Raw genomic sequence first — 23,156 nt, forward strand, 5'->3', positions numbered from 1 at the left:
AGGACCGAGCTAAACCTTGGCACCTGATTCCGGAGGCTCTTTTCATCACACCAGGTAAGTTATGGCTTCCGGCTCCAGCCTCCCGACTGAAGTCAGAGACCATTAGTTCAAACTCTACCTCCGATGCTTCCTCTCTATTGGGACCTAGAGGGTACCACTGAAGCTCCCTGTGCCTCAGTTTCCTTCTCTATAGAATATTGAGAATTGGGCCTGTGGCTTAAGGTCCCCTCCAGTTCCTTCCATCCTAAGCCAAGAACTAGGTAGGAGACAGAAGGGCCCCACGGAACTGGGGGGATGATGGCAGCAAAGGATCTCAGGATAGGGGAGGAGACTTCTCGAGTCCAGGCTTGCTAGCCCAATCTCTTCTTATAGAGAAGGAAATGGAGACCCCCAGGGAGTGTTGGGAACTGATGGATGGGGCCCCAGTTTAGGATTTAAAAAGACACTGGACGGGCTCCAGCCGGGCTCCTCACTCCCTCTGCAACCATGGGGATCATTCCTCATCTCTGAGTCTCAGCTTCTACCTCCATGAAATGAGGGACGGAGTAGCTGAATTAAGGTTCCTTCTAAGTCGAAGTGACCTTAGAACTAGAACATTAGCCAAGAGGGGCCTTAGAACATAGGATTCTATGTTCTAGATTAAGGCACCTTAGAACATAAAAAGTAGAAGTTGAATGGGGGTGGATCTCCGACTAGAGTATTTTTGAGCTAGAAAACTCGAGAACACAAGACGTAGAATGTCTGAGGTGGGAGGGACTTGGAAGCTCTTCATTTCAGATGAGGAAATGACCACAGTGAACTCTCCCAGCTATCATTCCAAAGCCAGATGACTCACCACAGCTTGTGAAGCTTACAGTTGGGGTGCTGCAGGCCCTGACACAGCAGGTGCACCCCCAGGTCTTCCAAGTCATTGAAACTCACATCCAGAGCCTTGAGGTGAATGTTGGACTGCAGGGTAGTGGATAAAGCGTCACAGGAGACAAAGGTGAGCCGGCAGATGCCCAACCTGGAAGGTAAGACACCCGGGGAAGGGCAGGATACTGTTACTTATATTAATCCTCTTACTCTGGGCTCCTTTAACATTCTCTTTCTTTGAGGAGTCCATCATCTTCCTCCCACCCCCTCATTGTGTTTGGCCTGTCTCCTTTCTCTTCCTTTTGTCTCCCTTCCTCCCCTCTTGTCTCCCTTTCCCATCTCTCTTCCCCTCCTTCTGTCTTCCTCCCCTCCTGTCTCCCTTTCCCACCTCCCTTCCCCTCCTCCTGCCTCCCTTCCCTTCCTCCAGTTTATCTTCTCTTTTCTCTGTCTTTACCCACCCCAGAGGTTTCAATCATCACCAATAAGACAGACTTCTACATCTGTATCTTCACCTACAAACTCTTCCCTGACTTGGAAAACCCCGTCTCTGAACTCTTGGTGAGTGACCCCTCCCCAGGGAATCAGCATCAGCCTCCCACACTCAACAAGTTCTGAATTAACACTGGCTACTCCACCTTCCTTCCCCAACTCCCCCCCCCCCCTTTGCTGGAACCACTCTCTCCATCTCAAGCCTCAGAGGCTCTTGGGATTCTTTTCTCTTAGTCCTCATGTCAAATCCAGCGGCCAGTCTGCCCAGCCTCATGCTGCAGGTTATCAGGGAGAAAGGTAATCCCTTTTAAAAATAAAACATGGAGGAAAGCTTTCAATATTAAAACAAAGAAGAAAAAGGATCTGTAGAGTCTAGTGGGAATCCATGACCCTGGCAAAGAAGCCTGGGGGCTGGGAGCATGGGATGCAGAAAGGGAAGAAGGTCCCTGCCCCCCCAAAAAAGAGAGCAAGGAGACAGATGTGTACTCTGGGCAGGAAACAGCTCCTTGTCCTCCAAGGAACAATTAGATGCATCTAATGGCACTTCCCAAATCAGCCAAGGAGGGTAGAAGCATAACTAAGCTGGGGTTGCTGACAGTTCCTTTTCAGGTGACAAGAATACTTTTTTCAGCCTGACACCATCAGAAACATCAGCTGTCTCTGGGGGAGGAAGAAGCTTCCCAGGAATCATCAAATCAGACGATTCAACTCATTCTTTGGCCTCGTACCTCAGGCTCGTGGCTTAGTGCCTGCCGCACAGTTGGGGTTCAGCCAGTTTAAAAAATTCAATTTTCATTCCATATCCTTTCTCCCTCCCTCCCATCTCCTCCTCCCTCATTCATTGAGAAAGCAAGAAACATAAGACCCATTACAAACTATATAGTCAGGAAAAATCCATTTCTTCATTGGTCATGTCAAAAGAAATTGGTCTCAAAAATCTGCACCTTATCTTGACTCCATCAGCTCCCAAGTGGACGTGGGTAATATATTTTATCATTAATCCCCTGTACTTGTAATTGTAGGAGCTTAAGTGTTGATTAAGTGATTGGTTCGATTTATCGATTTATTGATTCTATCCAGTTGTGATGATCTGTGTGGACCAAACAGAAAGAATCTAGAAGTCTTTGCTAAGGCTTCTGGAGTCTGGGGCTTAAAAACATATCAGTGGCGTCAGTTACCAAACATAATAAGGCTGGATTTGGCCATATCTAAACTTTGTGCTTCCAGAAGTCCAGAGCATAGCACTCAGGAAGCAGTACACTCCAATGAGGTCACTGGGCCAGACATTGTTCTAAATTCTGGGGATACAAATAAATGGGGAAAAAGGAGAATCCTTACTCACAAGAAGCTCTCAGTCTAACGAGGGAGACAACATGCAAACTATATGTGCAAACAAGATCCGCACAAGGCAAATATCAAGAAGGAAAAACTTGCAGAAGGCAGGATTTCAGATGAAATTTACAGGAAGCCAGAGAGGCTGGGAGGCAGAGTCAAAATGAGAGAGTTCCATCCAATTGAATTAGCCAATAAAAATGCTTGGAATTGTGAGATGGGGTGTCTTTTGTGAGAAATATCAAGGAGCTAGTGCCACCTAATGGCAGAGTATATTAGGAGAATAGCCATGGGGGATATGTGACATAGAAATGTTTAAGAGGGCCAAGTTTTGGAGGAATATTATATTTGCTCTTGGAAGCAATAGGGAAGCACTCAAATTGATAAAATAAGGAAGTGACATGGCAGGACCTCAAATTTAAGAAGATCGATTTGGATTAATATGTTAATATGTTTAAAATGATTGTACATCTAACTTACATTAAATTGCTTGCTATCTTGGGGATAAGGAAGGAGAGAGAAAAAATTTTGGAACTCAAAATTTTACCAAAATGAATGTTGAAAACTACTTTTAAATATAATTGGGAAAAAAGGAGGACGAACCATTGAATTCTGAAAAAAAAAAAATGCAACGATCCAAGACAATTACAAACAAACAAACAAACAAAAAAGATGAAGAAAGTCAATTTGACAGCTATGTGGAGAACAGACAGGAGTGAGGAGACACTTGAGGCAGGGACTCTCACCAGTGGGCTGTAGTCCAGGTGTGAAGTAATGAGGACTTGAACTAGAAAGATGGCAACATCAGAAGAGAGGAGGGAACATACATGAGAGATGTTATAAAAGTAGTAATGGCAGGATTTGACAGTATAAAAGGAAAAGTAGAACAGTCCCTGCTCTCAAAGAGCTCATATTATTTTTCTTTTAAATTAAGTATTTATTTAGTATTTCATTTTCCCATTACATATAAAAAGAATTTTAAACAATCATTTTTAAATTTCTGAGTTCCAAATTCTCTTCCTTCCTCTATGCCCCCTCATTGAGAAGGAAAGCAATTTGATATAAGCTTTACATGTATAGTCACATAAAACACATTTCCATATGTTGTAAATGAAAAGATAGACTAGGAAAAAAAAAAAAACATTTCTTTGATTTGCATTCAGATTCTATCAACGTGGCTCTTTTCAACAATGAGGTGATTCAGGCCAGTTCCGATGATCTTGCGATGGAGAGAACCATCTGTACCCAGAGAGAGGACTATGGGAACTGACTGTGAATCACAACATAGTATTTTCACCTTTTTGAGTTTGGGAAGACATAGACATGCTTGTGGGCAATAGCAAAGAAGCCGGTAGATGGGCAGGGATTGAAGATGAGTGGAAAAGACTGAGGCCACAATCTATGGCTAAATATCAAGAACCACCCACCAAGCAGACTTAAAAGGCGGAGATGTCTTTTATTCTTTTTTTCTTCTTCATCTGTGGCTTGAAAATACAATAACTTGCTCATGGACTTACTTTGGAGAGGGTAGGAAGAATTTCTTCCTCAAAATCCTCTCTGCCCTCCGCTGTATTGGTGACTGCCCATAAATGGCATCGAGCACCGGGGCTGATCATCTAGATGAGCCTGAGATGGGATTTCAAGTCTCTGACTGTCTGTTCTGCTTTGTATTTCTTTCTCTGGACACAGGTGACTGAATTGGGATCCTGGGACAGATGTTCCAAGATTTGATAGGATTTATGAGAAGCTCCTGGATCTGGGTGCTTATTTCCCAGTAGGAGATGATTCTTATGACTACTTTAGTCATTCTCAGGGGAGAAGATGAGATGATCACAGTAGGATGAGCCATATCCCAATGGCCAATAGATGTGGATTTTAAGTAAGTTGTTCAAGAACTGAAGAGATTGCCCAATCTCACTCTTTAAAAAAAAAAAGCCTTAGCAGCTTCCCTCTAACTATGCATTATATATGCATAAATGTTAAGATCGGTCAATGAATCGGCATTTATTAAATGCCCACCATTTTTTCAGGCAAAAATCCCTTGATAGATGCAGCAACAGAGAAAATAAGCATCTAATTATTAATGTCAATCTGCCCATAAAATAGAAATGGGCAACCCAAAGGTGATGGCCAATGCTGGGGAAGAAATGAGGAACCCAAATGCAAGAAGGATTCCGTGTGCATGGGATGCTCATGCTTGTGGATGACACTGAGCTGATTGTGCCACGCCCAGAACACTATAGGGACTCCAGATGAGGATGACAATTACAAAGAGTTCTGCCTCCCTAGCCAAGCACACAGAAGAAACCAAATGCAAGCAGGATGCTCATTTTCCAGACCTCATGGGGAGCATATCTGGTCCTAGATCTTAGTTTTCCTATGTCTAGTGATCTGGGTCCAGAACTGAACTAAGAGGGGCCTCCTGAGATCTTAGACTTAGAACTCAATAGATCGTTCCTGGTCCAATGGAACTAGGACTTTAGTCCATAAGATTAAAGCCAAATAGCTACAAGGAAAGAAACAAGGGCAAGGGCAAACCAAGGCCCTTCGATGCCCGGTCTGGTGTTCTTCCTGTTATACCAGGATGTTTCCTTCGGCTTGTGGAGCGCTCACACAGCTTTCAATACCCCCGAAGTGCCATCTTGTTAACGTTTGTGTTTTTCCCGGTGCACAGTACGGAACAGCACAAGCGCCGAGGAATCAGACTTGCCTATGTGACAATAAGGGGTGGTGGGTGCACAGGGTTTTAGCACATTACCCAGTGGCAGGGTAGCCCAGTGGCTTCATTAATAGATTTGGAGTCAGGAAAACTTGGCTGCTCTGCCCAGTTGTTCTTGAGCCCCACATGGTCTGAATTTGGCCCCTTTTGAGAAGGCAGCGGTGGCCCACAAACCCCGAAGCAAAGCATGATTGTGGACGCCAGAACTTTCGTGACACGGCAGGACATGAGAGGCACTTCAATGACTAGTTCTAAGGCCCTTTCCCTGGGGGAGCAAACGCTCCTGCCTGGAGGGAGGGAGCACTGTCCCTTTCGGCTCCTGGGGTCAGCCACGGGGTGGCCGAGGGGACCTCTCAGAATGAAGGCAGCAGCTACTCACCGAAGCGTCTGCAGCTGGCTCTTGGAATGGCAGAGGCCCTCACAGAGCAATTTCACCCCCTGGTCTCCCAGCTCGTTTAAGCTGAGGTCCAGCTCAGTCAGGTTCTGGTTGATGCTGAGGACGGAGGCCAGATCTTGACAGGCAGAGGGTGGCAGGTGGCAGATCTTTAACCTAGAGGAAACCCCCCAAGTTCAGCTGCCAGCTTCCACCTTGGTCCTCCCCTTCTCTCCACCTGTTGGTGATGGTCCCATTCACTCCCCCTGCCATAGAGGCAGATGGCGCCCATCTCCACATCTCTGACTGCCCCCCAGGACGCACCCTGGAAGCCTCCCCCACCACTTCTCACCTCTGTCGTCACATCCTCCAGATATTGGGAGATGGCTCTGTACTCTACTGGGACCCTCTTGGTTCTGACAGGTAGAGCCCTGACTGGTCTTCCCACCTCCAGCTCTCCATTCTTCACTCCTTCCCAGAATCATCTACTCATGTCCTTCCTCTGGGCAAAGGTCTCCACTAATTTCTCATTTTCTCTTGAGCAAGGTTTCTTTTGCTTGACATTCGAGGCCCTCCCTCCAGTGGGTGCATCTTTTATTTATTTCTGGTTCTCCTAAGTATCTTACACTCCAGCTGCCTTACATTGCACCATTCCCTGCTTTCTACTGCTCCCAGGGCCTGACTAAAACTCTCCTCTGGGCCTGGAAGGTCCTCCTACCCTATCTTCCCCTTTGAATCCTTCGCTCTCTGCAGCATGGTCAGATTTGGAGGGCTCAGGTAATCTTTTTAGATCTGGAAAGAACCTGGAGATCATCCACTGCAGCCTGTTCACTTTATGGCGAAGAAAACCAAGGGTTGGGCCTCTGGACCCACAAATTCTGAATCCAGGGCCTCTGATACTGAATGATGCCACTTCTCTACCTCTGAGTCCCTTCCCCCTCTGTATCTCACTTTCCTTCTCTGCAAAATGAGCAGCCTCGATGACCCCTAAAACCATGAGTCTGGGAGCCTACAGCCTGTGAACAAACCAAGAAAGTGGACACGAGATGGTTCTGACGCAGCTGCAGTCAGAGAAGGCTTCCTGGAGGAGATAGCTCCTAGGCTGAGCTTTGAAGCAAAATGAGGGTCCAGAAAACCAGAAATGAGGAATAAGTATCTCTGGACATGAACACGAATGCCGGGCAGGAGATGGAAGGCAAGGGAAGTGGCTTGTTTCAGGGCAGCAGCACTGGATTATGGGTGAGAGGACCTGGGTGCGAATCCCAGCTCTCTTCTCCCCACATTGGGTTGGTTATTTCCCATCTTTAGGGCTTCAGAGAAGGAAAGCCAGATGAGGTACTTCTAAGCCCCTGCCAGCTCTAAGTCTGTGGTCTGTGACCTAAGGCAGATCTGGAACACCGAGGAGACCAATTTAAATGGAAAGTGGAATTGCAAAGGGGACTTAAAAGTGTTGTACAGGTTTGGAGAGTCAGGGTGTGGAGCCCTTCAGTGCCAGCAGGAGTTTATATTTTACCCCAGACGCAGTTGGGAGCCAGTGAAGATTTTAGAGTAGGGGAGGGAGGAAGGCATCGCTGTCTTAGGAAGAAACAAATGTGTATTTTCATTGGCAGATAGAAAAAAAGCACAGGGTAATTCGGGGGAATGCCCCCCCATATACAAAGCTTGAGTAGAAAGTGGTTAAACACTGGGGGTTCTGAGGGAGGGAAGGGATGGGGGAAGTACATTCTAGGCACAGAGAAAACCAGTGTGTGGAGGTGGGAGATGGAGAGTCCATTTTGCAGGACAAGAAGATGGCCACTTTACTGGGACCATAGAGCTTTGAAGGGGAGTACTGTGCATGTCAATCTGCTCCAAGCAGCAATGGGGAGCCATGGAGATGGTAGAGAGAAGAGCACCGACAGCACTGACGGAAAACTTGCTTTGGCAGCTTGTTGGCAAGAGGGTGGGTTTTTTAAGATCTCGACAAGATGCCCTCTGTGTTCCTTCTGCCTCTCCCAGGCGGTGACTGGTTTACCTCAGAGATCAGCAGATGGGGAAAACCCAAGGGGAGCAGTCACCAGGTTCAACCACTTTCATTACAGCAGAACTGAGTCCCAGGGAGGCAGAGGGATGGCTTAGTCGGGGTCAGAGCAGGCCGGCGAGTCTCAGGCTCTGGACTCCAAAGCCAGAGCCTTTCCACTTCACCATTCCCCCTTCCCCCCCCCAAAAAAAAGCTGCTTCTTTCAAGGTTTTTAATAAACCTTCCCTCCCAGCACTCCCTGCAGATAGCCAGGAAGTCTCCCCATTGTAGAGATGAGGACACTGAGGGGCAGACACGGAGAGTCTTGGTCAGAGCTTCCCCGCTAGTGGGGGCCCCTCAGCGGACTTTGGGGCGCTTTGAGGTTTGCCCAGTTTCCCGTCACCTCAGCTGAGCCTCCTAAGAAGCTGGGAGCGGCCCATTTTACAGACTAGAGGGGGTGAGCGGGTTTGGAACTCGGTCTTCCTGCCCCAAGCCTGGGCTCTCTCCCCTGCCCCCCCGCGCCTGGCGCGCAGCCGGCACCGCCACTGGGGGCGTTTCTGCCCCCATGGCCGGACTTACCACAGTGTCTGCAGCCGACAGGCAGGATGGCTCAGCCCGGCGCACAGCGGCCTCAGCCCCCAGTCCCCCAGGGCGTTGCCCGTCAGATCCAGCTCCGTCAAGTGGCGGCTGGCGCTCAGCACCTCGGAGAGCGCCCGGCACGCTTCCCAGTCCAGCTCGCACCGCCGCAACCTGGCCAGGAGAGCGGCGGTGGGGAGCGGGCACCGGACGGGGAAGGGGCTGCCCCCTCCCTCTCCCTTCCTGCCCCGGGAGGGACTTACTGCAGCATCTGGAGGCGGCACTTGGGGTGCCGGAGACCCTCGGCCAGCAGTTTCACCCCCGCGGCCCCCAGCGAGTTCCTGCTCAGGTCCAGCCGGGTTAAATTCTGGTTGCTCACGAGAGCGGAGGAGAGGTCTTGGCAGGATGCGCTGGAGAGGCGGCATCGCTTGAGCCTGGAGGAGGAAGGGGGGTGGGGTGGGCAGAGGGAACAAGGCAGAGGGAGCGCGCAAGGGACGCTGCCAGCCCCCCTCATCAGCGCCCAGAGGGAGAAGAAGGCCATTCACCCTACTCTCTCCTTCCTTCCAAACAACAAAGAATCTCAGAGCTGGAAATCCCTCCAACTCTCATCCAGTGTAGACGTCCCAGCTATAGTAGAAAGCCCAGAAGGAGAGGGACCATAAAGGCAAAGCATATTTGCCTCAAGCTCCATAAGCAGGTATTAATCGCCTACTGTATGCCGCTCACTCAAGATTCAAAGTCAACTACAAGATAGGAGACCAGACCTAGAGTGTCCTTGACTTTGGAACTCCCAGGAAAAGCAGCTTCCTCTACTAAAGCATGTCAGCGCCTCTCCTGTAACCGAAAGTCTTAAAATCTTACAGGTTGTGCCAGAGACGGAGGGGCTAAGTGACTTGCCCACAAAGACACAGCTGGAAAAATGGCTAGGATTACAGAACACTTTCAGATTTGCAAACCACTTTATATACACAATTTTATTTGACCATCACAACAACCTGGGAGGTAGGCGCTGTTAGGATAATATTTTACAGTTGAGGAAACCGAAGCAGACAGCCCTTTTAGGTGACTTGGCTAGGGTCACCCAGTTAAGGCAGGCTTTGAACTCCGATCTTCCCAACTCCAAGTTCAAACCACTTCACTGCCTTGTTACCACAGCTAGCAGTAGATGTGTCAGAGTTAAAACTCACCTAACTCTTTCTGGCTCCAGGGCCGGTCTCTCTTCACCACCCACTGCCCTGCAACTTGACCCCACTGTGGTGATGTCATTTTGGTGCTCTTCCAACAGACAACAACCAACCAACCAACTCAGCATAAGTGAGATAAGGTAATGCAGGACAGAGAGCACAAGACTGACTGGAAGAAGGGACAGAGGCTCCCCATGTGAGGAAGATAAGAAACCTGAGAGCAGGGTGAAGAGGGAGGGGCCCTCCAGAAGTGGGACAGCCACGAAGACCAAGGCTGAAAGCCAAAGTCAGGCAACATTTCATAGACTGCCTAGGCTGGAACACAGACTGGGCAGGGATGAGGGAGGAGACATAACCAATTGATGAAGATGGGATGGGTACAGTCCCAAGAGTGTGACTTCACTCCTAATAGAGACTGTTTTATTTTAGGGGCTCCAACAGGATTCGGAGCAGGGAAGCGACATGCTCACAGCTGTGCCTTAGACTTGGCTGCCACGTGGAGGATAGAAGGGAGAAGAGAAACTGGAATTAAGGCGAACAGCCAGAAACCTTAAGTAGTAGTGCAGGATGCAAGGAATGAGGGCCTGAAGCAGGGCAGCCTAAGAGTAGAGAGAAGGGGTCACAGCTCCCTTCAGAAGGCAGTAGACCAAGGTAGACCCATTTTCCAGGAGAATCTGAGAGCTACAGAGGGGAAAGGACATGACTTTATCACAGTGGAAGGTGATTCTCAAAACTTCCTCACTGTCAGGGTGTCATCATTTTTTCCAACAGCCCATGCCATTTTCTGTCTGCCACAATTGGAGCTCAGTCACCTTGGTCCTTAGGGACCACTTGACCCGAGGGAGGCCTGATTTATGCCTAACAGATAAGAAATGGGATAAATCCCCTTAAACCTTCTGAGAGCAATGGACTCCAGAGTGCCATCTTTCTTCAACAATCTGTGTCTCATTCTGCTGACCCATTTCCTGTGTGCAGCATCACTGCTCATGCACTTACTGCTTGCCAATGCTCAGAAAGGGGAAGTGATCACCCAAGATGGTGACAGAACAGGGCCTAGAAGCTGGGGCTTGACTACCAGCTCAGTGCTTCTGCTTTTCCCTACAGACCCTTCACCCTGGATACTGGTCAGTTCTGAGCTCTCTCAGTTTCTCAGCCCTCTCCCTCTTGCTTGAAGTTACTCTGTTCAGCTGCCCTAAGCAAAGGAACCAGCCTGTCCTTACCGAAGGTTCTGGAGTTGGCAGTTGGGATGTCTGAGCCCTTGGCACAGCAGTCTCACTCCACGGTTCCCCAGGATGTTCCGGTATAGAACCAGCTCTATAAGATTCCGGTTGGTGCTGAGGGCAGTGGCAAGATGCTCACAGTAGGCCTCTGGAAGGACGTCCTTCTCTGACCTATGGAAGAAGAGACAGACCCAGGAGGAAAGACATAGGCACAGGGGAAGAGTCTGGGCCAAACAGAATGTGCTAATCGGGAAGGTGGTGAGTTTGCCATTGAGGAAGGTCATAAAATAGACCCAAGAGGACCCATTTGCCAGTGCTGATTTAGCAAGGATGTCTATTCAGGGGAGGACTGAGATCTCTCACTTCTAGTCCTGAGTCTCTGTTGGGGAAGAAACTCCAACATTAGGCTTAGCATGGCCTAGTTACTACACATGATAACCATGAATAAATGCTTGCTGACTGAATATCGAATGACTCAACTCTTCCTGTTCTCTGTGATTTATACAAAGTGTGCACTTAATAACTGCAATTGTAGAATTGCACTGTATTGAATTTAAAAATTTTATGCTGTAGAGGGGACATGTGCACCACGATGGGATAACTTCTGAGGTCCTGTGTGATTCTCAGCTTCTTCAGAAAGAGAACTCATTCTGAAGCAAATTAGGGTCACCAAGTGGCAAAACTCTTCAGGGCAGGACCATGGACAGCTTTAGACCCAAAGGGAACGAGAGCCAAATTCATAGGGAGAGTTCTCTCAGCCATCTCCCCGGGAGGACCTGGATTGGGGTTGTGGGGACAACAATTCTGCACCATTTTGTAGAGTTAGGAGGATCCTTACAAATCCCTGAATCCAACCTTCTCATATTCAGTCAACTAGTATTAATCACCTACTCTGTGCTTGACATTGTATTGGAGGCTAAGGAAGGAAACAGACTCAGGGAGAAGGGAGTTAAAGTTGCTTCACTGATCAAAATGTTAATCCAATGTATCTATTCTGTATATACTTATATATGAATTTGTTGTCTCACCCATTAGGCTCCTTGGAAACAGTGTTTTATTCCTTATATTTGTGTGACTTAGGGGCCTAGCTCAACGCCTGGCACAAAGTGCTTACATGTTAACATATATGGGATTATTTGCCATCTAGGGGAGAGGGTGGGAGGAAGGGAGGCTTGAGTAAAGAGAGCAGAACTCAAAGAACATGTAACAGCAAGACTGTGAGATAAGCAACTATGATAGACTTAACTCTTGTCAACAATACAATAATCCAAGGCAATTCCAATAGACTTGGGACGAAAAATGCCATCTGCTTCCAGAGAGAGACCAGAAGGCAGATCAAAGCATACTATTTTCACTTTTCTTTGGTGTTTTTTGTTTTTTTTTTTTTTTTTTTTTTTTGATTCTCGTTTTTTCCCTTTTGTTCTGACTTTTCTTTCACAATACGACTCGTATGGGAATCATTTAAAATAAATTAAAGTTAAATCAAAATTGTTTAATATTATTGTACATATATAACTTGTATCAGATTGCTTGCAGTTTCGGGGAAGGAGGAGACAAAAGAGGGAGGAAGACAAAATTTGGAACTCACCATCTTACAAAAATGAATGTTGAAAACTATTTTTGCATGTAACGGGAAAAACAAAATACTACTAAAAGAGCAAAATAATTATTTAAGGAAAGTGCTAGGACTGGATACAAATAGAGGAATGAACCGGTCCTTTGAGAAGCTGACCTTTTCATGGAAGTTACATTGTGTCCTCAGAAAATACAAATAGAGTTTGACAAAGTGATTTCAGGAGGAAGTAGTGAAATTGAAACGATCAGAAAGACCCAATGCACAGGGAGTAGGCATGAGGCACTGCTTGGGCAAAGGTATGGGGTAGGAGATTGAGCATCATGCCTAGGCAATAGCTAGGCCTGGAATGGAGACAAAAATACAAGTGATGGTGCTGGGAAGGCCTTCGGAGATCTTGGGAACATGGAATGGAAGGACTTAGTCTGAAGGGCACTGAGAGAATGAGCCCGACCTCCTCATGGTGCAGGTAGGATTGGGCGACTTTGGCAAACAGAAAAGACTTGACTAAATTCTGCTCCTGATGCCTTTGACTTTTAGCAACTGTATGCCCTTCTAAGCCTCAGTTTCCTCCCTCATAAAACAAAGATAAGAATGCCTTTTTTTCACCAGGACAAAATGAGATAAGATGCATAAAGCACCTTGTAGACCTGAAAGTTCTAAGTTCTATTTAACACAAGATTTTCTTGTTATTACAGATGGGGAAACAAACTCAGAGAGAGAGACCGGCTCGGTCAAAGACAGCCAGTCACCTGAAAGAGCAGAATAATCAGAGCTGGAAAGACCTTAGAGATCAAGCAGCTGACTTGGAGACAGGAGGCCTGAGTTCAGATCAGCCTCAGTTCAAACCAATGCAAGTCTAGCCTCATGCTAGCTGTGGAACTTCTGTCTGCCTCAGGCTCCCCATCTGTAAAATGGGGATAATAAAAGCATCTACTTCAAAGGGTCATTGTGAGATATAAATGAGATGATAATTGTACATGCCTTAGCACAGTGATGGGCACTCAGTGGTATCTTAATGTTATCTGTCACCATCATTAGCATTATTGTTATTAGAAATCATCTAGTCTAACTTCTTTGTTTTCTAAAATTGAGGCCCAGGGTGGTGAGATATAGACGAATCTGAACCCAGAAAGAGGAATGGTAAGAGCCTGTTTCTCAGGGCTGTCCCGAGGAACAGATGACATCTTATTTCTCTCTTGGTAGGTTTATGGACAGATAGTTTATGTACAGGATTATATATGCACACACACGTCTACGTGTGTTTTGTATATGAGTATATACACACCTGTGTGTTTATATAGCTACACATTCACACAGACTATATTATATATAGGATATTCACATGTTTATATATACACTGTGTTTATATATGTATACATCTACACAGACTATACTATATATAGGATATTTATATGTGGCTTGGACATTCACACCTGTGTGTTTATATATCTACACATCCACATGGACTATATTATATAGGATATTTACATGTGGCTTGGATATATACACCTGTGTGTTTATATATGTTCACACCCACATGGACTATACTATATATGGGATATTTACATGGGGCTTGCATATATGTGTGTATACATTATAGGTAATTTTTTTTTTCCAATCCAAGCTTCCCGATCCAGATCAGGAAGGCCTAGGTTAATCTTCCAGCACTGCCGCTTACTTGCTAAATCATGTGACCTCACGGGGTCACTAAGGGAGCCCACTGGATTTGGGGATTTCTAAGGCTTCCTCCATTTCTGGGCTCCCTGAAGTCCCAGCCCAGGCCCTGACCCTGCTTCATTAAGGGAACTTGAGGAAGTCTGTCTAGACCTGGGTCTGGACAATGGAGGTATTGCACCAGATGCCTTTTGTGATCTAGCTCTGACATTCTGGGATTTCGTGGCCCAGCCTACCCCTCCATTTCGCAGACGAGAAGCTGAGGACTCACTGCTCCGGAGGCTGGTTCCCGGGCCGCTCCCCGCCCTCGGACACCTCCCCACGGCCGCCTTGGTTCTGGGTGTCTTCTTCACAGTCAGCACTGAACATGGTAGAGCCCAGGTGGACCACCACCGCGCTGCAGCAGTTCCTCACGCAGAAGGAAGAGACCATGTGCTCCATCTTGGTGGCCATGTCGCTGACCACGACCACCTGGAAGTGGTCCAGCGCCCTCTGGATGAAGTCCTCCTCTTGGATCTCGTAGAGGCACTGGAAGAGCTCCAGGGAGCCCCGCTGAAGCGTGGAGCCTTCGCTCAGAGCCTTGACCTGGATCCAGCGCAGCAGCTCCCTCTTGGTGCGAGCCGAGGTCTTCCCGCCCAGCTGCTTCTCCAGGGAGTTCCGCCTCTCATCGTTAAGGAGCCCAAAGAGGAAGCGCACGGTGAGGGTCAGGTAGCTCCTCTCAGACTTGGAGTAGTGCTTGAGAAGCTTCGCCAAGTCTGCCGACGGGGCCCCGGGCTCCTCCTCCAGGACGTAGAACATGGCTCCAAAGAACTCCTGGAAGCTCAAGTGGATGAAGCTGTAGTATCGCTCACACTGGATGTCTTTGTGGAAGATGTTCATGTTGAGGAAGGCCGAAAAGTCGTCTCCCCCCAAGCCGTGCTTCTGCAGGTCCTCCTCCTCGAAGAGGATCCTCTGGGTCCAGAGGCCCCAGGCAGCCAGGGAGCAGAGCCCCCGGAGGTTGGGCGGCGGCTGGGCCCGGGATCGCCCCGGCGTGGGCTGCAGCAGACTCATCAGATAGAACATGTAGACGGCCGTGGTGGTCTTGGAGGTGTGGGGGAAGGGCCAGCCGGCCTCCAGCTGCTGTTTGAGGCAGGTGCAGACTATCCAGCACATCAAGGGCACGAAGCACATGGTAAAGAGCGGCTCGTTGTCCCGCACCAGGCTGAAGCCCTGGCGGGCCTGCTCCTCGTGGCGGAAGAACTTGTAGAAGTACTCCTGGCGCAGTGCCTCCGAGAAGCCCAGGATGGCCACGTGCCGGGGATGCTCCAGCATGTGGTGGAGGGTCTCCAGCGTGGTGGGTCTGGTGGTGATCAGCAAGGACAGCTCCCGAAGCAGCTTCCTACTGAGCAGGCAGCTCAGAAGGGCCTCCACCGGCTTCCTCTCCCCCCACTGGATGCAGCCGCAGTTTCTCGGCTCGTGGAAGGAAGTTCGGAGCTCGTTGAAGCCGTCGATGATGAACAGGAGTCTTTCGGGGACCCGAACTATCTCAGAAATGGGCACGTTCCTCTCGGGCCAGCAGACGGAAATCAGATCGTCCATGCTCCTCTCCTGGAACTGGTTCATCTCTCTGCAATTCATGTAGAAGACGTAGTCAAAACGGTCGGAGTAGAGGAGCCCCTCGGCCCAGTCCAGCATGACCTTCTGGGCCAGAATGGACTTCCCAATCCCAGCAACCCCCTGTAGCACAACTGTGTGGGGTGCGTGCGGGCGCTCCTCGTCAGGCTCAAACAAGGTCTCTATCTGGATGGGGCTGGCCCTCTGGTCCAGACCCAGCGCATGCTGCCGCCCCACAGCCAGGAGTTCATGCTGGGCTCTGGTCAGGGTGGTGTGCTCCTTCACCAGGAGCAGCGGCGTGTATCTCTGGCTGAGGTTCACGAGTTCTCCCAGGCGGGCGTTCCTGTCCTCAATAAAGCGATATTTGCGCCTGACGTGCTCCCGGTACATTTCCTGGGGATCTAACGGAAAGGAACAAAGGGATCATTGGACATTTATTGGGGCACACGTTATTGTTAATTCCGGGGCCTGTGATTTCTCTAAGATGGGAAATGGCCCCAAGAGAAAGCTATCTGTGAGTGTGTGCTGGTCCGGGCCAACTCTCCGCCACTGGAAGTGGCTTGGTCACGATTTGAACTCAGGATTCCAAGTCCCGTGTTCTATCCACTGTCACCTATCTGCTTCCCCCTTTTGGTTTTGGTTTTTTATTTGATTTGATTTTTTTTTTTACTCAATAGTATTTTTCCAATTACATGTAAAGATAGTTTTCAACATTCATTTTTTTCCCTGGGGCAACTGGGGTTAAGTGACTTGCCTAGGGTCATATAGCTAGGAAGTGTTAAGTGTTTGAGACCAAATTTAAACTCAGCTCCTCCTGACTTCAGGGCTGATGCTCTAGCCACTGCCACCTAGTTGGCCCTCAACATCCATTTTTGTAAGATTTTGAGTACCAGATTTTTTTCTCCTTCCCTCCACAAGACAACAAAGCCATTTGATATGTTATACATGTAAGATCATTTAAAATATATTTCCATATCAGTCATGTTGTGAAAGAAAAATCAGAACAAAAGGGAAAAATCACAAGAAAGGGGGAAAAAAGGTGAGAATAGTATGCTTTGATCGGCACTGAGTCTCCAAATCCCCTCTCGGATGGGGATGCAGCTTCCAGCCCAAGGCTCTTGGAATCCTCTTGGATTGCTGCCCTGTGGAGATGAGCTAAGTCTACCATGTCACTTCACTTCTGCAACCACCTTTCCCAACCCAAACCTGAAGCAGAATTTTGGACCTAAGAAATGGTCTTTTGCTTGGAGATTTTCAAGAAAAGGCTGGGTGACCATTTCTTCAATGATAAGGCAGTCTATGGAGCTGGAACTGTAGTCAAGTTCTTCCAAAGAGCCTGCCTCAGTGGGTCTCTCCCATTTCTCCCCTTTGCTCTCCAAGCTGCTGTCTGAAGTTAAACCAAGGCTGGTCTTTTCTCCATGGGAAAGCCCTCAAAATACTCAAGAGCAGTCATAGGGTGCCTCCTGGATCTTTTCCTCTCCAAGATAAACACCCCTAGTTTCCTCAATAGCTAATTCACTGCTGAGTCGGGTAAACCTCTAGCCCATTTCCTGTGCTTATGGAGTCGATCCATTGAATTCAGTTGGCATAAGTCCCTACTAAATGCCCTCTTACAGGAGTCAGCACAGGGCTTGGTAAGTCAAGATTTTGGATTTTGGGGTAGTTGGGGTGTGTGTGTGTGTGTGTGTGTGTGTGTGTATGATAGGAGACAGAAAACACAACTAGCTAAGGATAAACAGGAGCTCTTCCTTAGCTGCCTTTGGTTTCCTGTCTCCCATCAGCCAGCTCCTCCAGGGCAGAGCCAGTCTCTGGTCTCCCTTTTTTTATCCTGAGCCTTATAGTTGTTAATGATCATTAGGAACTCACTGGTCAAATCACTGGTTTCAACTCCAGCAAATCCCAAGTCTAGCTCCGTATTTCCATGAGTTCTGGTGGTACTCTTCTCTCCCGCTTCCCGGCTGCGCACCCTAACCCTGAACCTCTCTCAAGGGTCTCTCTCCTAGACCTTCTTTTCTCCTAGTGACTAGTCAGGCTCATCTCCAGTGGGCAGCCACCAAAAGAAGGGGAAACCATGTTTGGAAAGGAAAGCCCCTATGCCTACTCGGCTTCCTTCCAAGCTCTCTCTGTTCCTGCCATCAGTCCTAAAATGCTAAAATCTCTGCTGTCTGTTCCATGATCTTGTGTGTGTTCTGATCTCAGAAGTTCCTTCTACTTCTTGGAACCCTGTGAGTGGGTCCAGGGAGTTAGAAGGATCTCTCAGAGCTGGATAGGACATTAGACAGCAGCTTATCCATTCTGTCTCTCCCTGTTCGTCATAAATGATATTTTCAAAGTCCTTTAAACCCATTTTGCCACACACTTTGGGGTGCAGCTGGACTCTCCCTTACCCCAAAGTTTCCAAGCCAGGAGGACCTTCAGAGGCTTTGAGACCAATTTGGGCCTCCCAAGAATCCCCTACAAGAGATCTGCTTGAAATCTTCCAGTACCAGAAGTTCCTTGCCACCCCTCAGCTGAGGAGTTGGGGATGAGGTTGGGATAAGGGGAAATGAGATGGTGGGAAGTAGAACACAGCTCTGATTGTGAAGAAATCCACCATTTCCCCAGCTAAGATCTGCCTCTGGCTGCAGAGCCAGCTGCTGTTCCAGCTGTGATGGACAGCTCCATCCCCATCCCCTTCATCTTCTATTCCCATTCTAACCTAGAACTTAGTGCAGGGTTCTATAGGCACTGAACCTGCTCACTGGACTGGACTGAATTGAAAGTGAGTTTTCCATTGCAACATCCCCCTTTCCCATTTCAACAGATGTTACCACCAAATGTTTCAATACTGGCCCTGGAGATGAGTGGCTTCCTGACACCCCTCAGAAAAGAACCTTAGCCTTTTCAGCAATGCATCCTGGGATCAGCTGGAAGGACCCTGGGGTCTCTCCCTTATAGAGGAGGAAGATGAAGCCTAGGAAAGGAGAAGATTTGCTCTGGTGATATAGGGAACAAGAATCAGTTAGAGAAAATGAGAAAACTTCTCCTCCGACTCTTGCCTGACCCTTGGCTCTGCCTGCATCTTTTGACAAGAGAGGAAACTGAGACCTAGAAAGAGGAAGCCTGAAAGGAGGTGGCTCTAAGTCAGGAAAAGGAAGTCATGCAAATTTCTGAGAGATCTGCTTTGCTACCGCCATCCCTGAACTTTAGGGCCACACACGGGGGCCAAGAAAGCCGCAAAATCCCTGTTGTCTTTTGCTCAGTTTTAGAAAAGGGAACTGTTTTCATGAATCATGTATTCTCAGAAGTAGTGAAGCCTAGGAGGCTGGCTGATGTCTCGGCCATCTTTCCATGTCAGGGCCTCCCCCGGGGCAGGAAGGGCCTTGGAGGGCATCCGGCCCTACCTCTTACCCAGAGCAAGGGGCTCCACACCCACCATAAACCTCAGTGCCAGCAGGGCCCAGGCATCCGTGTCTGTCCCTATGGGATGTATCAGATCCCAGGGTCCCAATAACCACGCAAGGGAGGTCCCACAGATGCCCATTTTGCAGATGAGATTTGAATCCAGGACTTCTTGGCCCCACTTACAACATCCCACACTCTGTCCTACAGCATCTCTCTTGTGACCATCCCCAAACCTGAGCAGAAATCTCCTTGACAGCACGTGGGTCAGAATATGTTCCTTTGTAAAGATTTCATTCTGAACTCCTAGCACTTCTGGCCTGTGTGGCCTAGAAAGACTGAATTTGGATCCCCATTTTGTAGATAATCAGAGCCTCTCAGAAGCTAGGTGATTGCCCCCACAGACTTGTGGGGTCTAATGAAATCCAAACCCGTGTCATCTGACACCCAGAGCTGCAGGCTTTCCCAGGGGCCATCTTAAATCTCCTAGCTGAAGGGACTTCCCAGGGTATTGAATTCAGGTCCTCCCTGAACCAAGAACTTCTCTTCACCACCTCCATCAAAGAGGTGGTCCTCCAGCCTGTGTTGACAGGGAGCTCATTACCTCACCCAGCAGACAGTCTGTTCTGGGGTGGGATCAAGCTGATTGGGACCCATTCACTCTTGTTGAGTCCAAATCTGCTGAACCTCAGATTTCCATTCACTCCCTGGTTCAGTTCATTTTTTCCTCTTGGGGATAGTCCTTTACCTATTGGAAGAACTCTCGTGTGCCCCCAAGTCTCCTCCTCCCCAGGCTCATTTCCTTGACATGAGCCTCCATGAGTCCTCATGACATGAGCTCCAAGGGGACACGATTAGTGAAGAAAGGAAGACCCAGTTCAAAGGTCACCTCAGACACTTAGCCATCACCCCATCACTGTCTTCCTCAGTCTACTCATCTATAAAATGGGGACAATGAGCCCTCACTCTCAGGAGGACTGGATGAGCACTCTGAAAAGCACTCTGTTCATGAATGCTAGCTACTGCTATCCTGGCTGCTCTGTCATGGACGTTGTCCAGCTCTTATATGTCATTCCTCAGGGTCTTGACCCTTGTCGGCCTTCTACTTTGGTCTACCCATTTCTCCGATCCAGGCGTTCCCTTACTCCTGGGCTCAACAGATGAAGGGCAAGGTGCCCACAAAGCTGAGACCCATGTCCTAAGATTTCCTGGACACTAACACACAACAGAAGACTGAAACATGGAGGTTTATCAAGAACATGTTGGCCGTTGGGCAGCCCCAGCCTGAGAGAGATGAGTCTGAGACCCAACTGGCTGGCTTGAGGGGAGCAGGGTCGACATGGTTCTGGCTGCTCACCTTTCTTTACCATCCCTGGAGAGTTGTCGGTCAAGCATCCGGGCTCTCTGCCACAGGAATCTAAAGTAGTGACCTCCAAGGAGTGAGGGACATCTGGAAAAGGAAAATGTGGAGGCCACCCATTACTGGAGAAGGCTCAATCTCCTTCCATAGCCTGGTCCTCTAGAGATCAGCTAGGCTTACTCAACTCAACTTGACCTTACCAGACTCATTCATTCATTCATTCACTCATGCATTCAGTCAGTCAGCTAGTTGGTCAGTCGGTCAGTCAATCAGTCAGTCAGTCAGTCAGTCAATTGATCAGTTGATCAGTCAGTCAGTCAGTCAGTCAGATAGTTGGTCAGTTAGTTGATCAGTCAGTCAGTCAGTCAGTCAACCAGCCAGTTAGTCAGTCAGTCAACCAGTTGGTCAATCGGTCAGTCAGCCAGCCAGTAGGTCAGTCAGTTGGTTGGTCAGTCAGCTGATCAGTCATTCAGTCAGTCGATCAGTCAGTCAGTCAGTCGATCAGTCAATTTGTTGGTCAGTCAGTTGGTCAGTCAGCCAGCCAGTCAGTCAGGCAGCCAGTCGGTCAGTCAGTCAGTCGGTCAGCCAGCCAGCCAGTCAGTCAGTCAGTTAGCTAGTTAATCAGTCAGTCGGTCAATCAGTCAATAGATTTTTACTGACTCTCTGAGTAGAGGGGGCCCTCGGGCATGGACGTCTGACCCAGAATTCTCACTACCACATTCTCCCAAGTGATCCTCCCCTCAGCTCAAGGCTCCTGGGGACGGCAGGGCCCACTGCCTCCACAGGTAGCCCATCTTCCTCTTGAATGGCTCTGGTGGCTGGAAGCTCATCCCTTACAAAGAGCCATCTCCCCACCCACGGCTGGACCAGGTTTCCACACAGCTGATGTTGGAGGAGCAGAAGGAACCCCAGAAGACATGGAGTTCAGTCCCTCCTGCCAGGGGGGGGCCTGAAAAGAGGCCTTTTTCGTCCTTACCTCTCACCAGAACCTCTTGGCAGCCTCGTGCCCACAGGTCCTTCCTGTTGATGCGGTTGAAGACCCGGAGAGCCAGCTCCCAGGCCTCAGCTGGGCCCCAGTGGGCCACCAAGATCTGCGCCATGTCCAGGGGTCCCGCCTTCTCCATCCGCCCCCGGGGCACTCTCCCCTCCCCCACCTTCTCGGCCTCCAGGCCCAGGTACATCTTGAACTTGATCAGCTCCACAGACTCCAGCTCCTCCAGATAGGCTGCCAGGCAGCAGAGGATGGCATCCGCCATGCCCATGGCCAAGGCCTCAGCCGAGGGCCCGGAGAAGCCCTCGGGCTCTGCTCCAGGGAAGGGTCCAGAGCCCAGGGACTTGGGCAGGACAAGAGGTTTCCTGCTCAAGCAAGGGAGTGCCCAGTGTCAGCCTCTATCTGGCCTGGCACCGGAGGAGGAGGATGGAGGAGCTGCCACTGTGGACATGGGGAACTGCCCCACAGCCAACAAAGAGGGGGTGGCGTGGGAGGGGGGCTACAGGGAGGGGACAGGGGAAAGGCAGCCGACAGTAGGGGGTACGGAGAAGGCTAGCTGGAGAGAATAGCTAGGCAGGCAGAGTGACAGGGAAAGAAAGAAGGCAACAAACAGGTGAAGAAAGGAAGAGTAGGAAGGTCGGAAGAAACAGATGGAGAGACAAACAGCTGAAGAAACCCAGAGGGAGATTGCAGAGGAGAGAGACGGACATAGCCAGTAAGAGAGAGAGAACTGGAGGGAGAAATAAAGAAAGAGGGGGAGAGACAGAGACAGAGAGAGACAGAGGCAGAGAGAGAGAAAAAAAGAGACAGAAAGAGATAGAGAGACAGAGACAGAGACAGACAGACCGAGACAGAGAGAGACAGAGACAGAGTCTCAGACAGACACAGAGAGACAAAGACACAGAGGCAGAGAAAGAGAAAAAGAGAGACAGACAGAGACAGACAGAGACAGAGAGACAAAGACAGAGTCAGAGACAGAGAAAGACAGATACAGGGAGACAGATTGAGACAAAGACAGACAGAGAGAAAAGGACAGAGATTGCTGGTGATGAGCTCAGGGAGAGACAGGGAAAAGGACCAAAGAAAGGAGGTAGGGAAAAGAGAGGGATGGTGCCCAGGGTCCCAGAAGTTTGGAGATGGGGCAAGGAAAGCCTCCAAGATGCTTCACCCACTCCCAGGCAGTGTCTCCTCCCACAGAGCCCATTCTCAGTCCAACTCCTTTTTAAAAGGGGAAGTTGGGCATTTGTTTGTGTTGGGGGAGGTGTACTGGGAAACAACGTGGCATTTGAGAAATAACCCCCTCCCCCTTCCTTCGTGGCCCTCCCTGCTGTCCCCCCCTCCCATTCTCCTTTGGCTTTTTCCAAAATCTGTTGGTCTTTTCTTGCCCCTTTTCCTTCCCAACCCATCTTTTGCATTGGGCACTGCTGGCCACCCTCTCCTCCTAGATGCTCTCCTTTCTCTCAGCCTTGTTCTCCTCCTCCTCCTCCTCCTCCTCCTCCTCCTCCTCCTCCTCCTCCTCCTCCTCCTCCTCCTTCTTTTCTTTACTTTTAGCATATTTCCATATTATCATATTGTGAAAGAAAAATAAAAACAAAAGGAAAAAAGCAGAGAAAGAAATCCCAAACCCAAACCAACAGTGGCCAATGCCCACTTGGAGCCACAGTCAGTGTCCGTGGTTCTCTGTCTGGATGCAGATGGTATTTCCCACCCCAGGTCTACAAGAATTGTCCAGAATCACGCCATGGCTGAGAAGAGCCCCGTCCATCATAACTGGCGACCGCCTCATCTTGTCTCTAGTGTTCTCCTAGTTCTGCTCCCTTCACTCAGCATCAGT

At 49.0% G+C, this 23,156-nt stretch overlaps 1 protein-coding gene and 1 long non-coding RNA gene across 3 annotated transcripts in view; one reads left to right on the forward strand and one right to left on the reverse strand.

Annotated features, from left to right (window-relative positions):
- LOC100923423 (NACHT, LRR and PYD domains-containing protein 12) overlaps window positions 1–22,072 on the reverse strand; it is a 38,136-nt gene extending 16,064 nt beyond the window's left edge. For both annotated transcript variants that reach the window (XR_004233438.1, XM_012545812.3), the window contains exons 1-8: window positions 21,308–22,072; window positions 20,329–20,421; window positions 14,269–15,991; window positions 10,748–10,918; window positions 8,607–8,777; window positions 8,347–8,517; window positions 5,775–5,945; window positions 836–1,006 (exon numbers count right to left, since the gene is read on the reverse strand). Coding sequence is in view for 1 of the 2 variants with exons in the window: in XM_012545812.3 (XP_012401266.2) it covers window positions 836–1,006; window positions 5,775–5,945; window positions 8,347–8,517; window positions 8,607–8,777; window positions 10,748–10,918; window positions 14,269–15,991; window positions 20,329–20,421; window positions 21,308–21,593 (2,957 nt within the window). In the remaining variant the exon portion in view is untranslated. The remainder of the gene's footprint in view (window positions 1–835; window positions 1,007–5,774; window positions 5,946–8,346; window positions 8,518–8,606; window positions 8,778–10,747; window positions 10,919–14,268; window positions 15,992–20,328; window positions 20,422–21,307) is intronic.
- LOC105749956 lies at window positions 893–14,266 on the forward strand. The gene is made up of 3 exons (XR_004233439.1): window positions 893–985; window positions 1,319–1,413; window positions 13,019–14,266. It is a non-coding gene; the product is annotated as an uncharacterized LOC105749956 (long non-coding RNA).
- Window positions 22,073–23,156: the final 1,084 nt, after the last annotated feature.

Source organism: Sarcophilus harrisii, chromosome 3, assembly GCF_902635505.1.
Source record: "Sarcophilus harrisii chromosome 3, mSarHar1.11, whole genome shotgun sequence".
In the NCBI taxonomy this organism is placed as follows: Eukaryota; Metazoa; Chordata; class Mammalia; order Dasyuromorphia; family Dasyuridae; genus Sarcophilus; species Sarcophilus harrisii.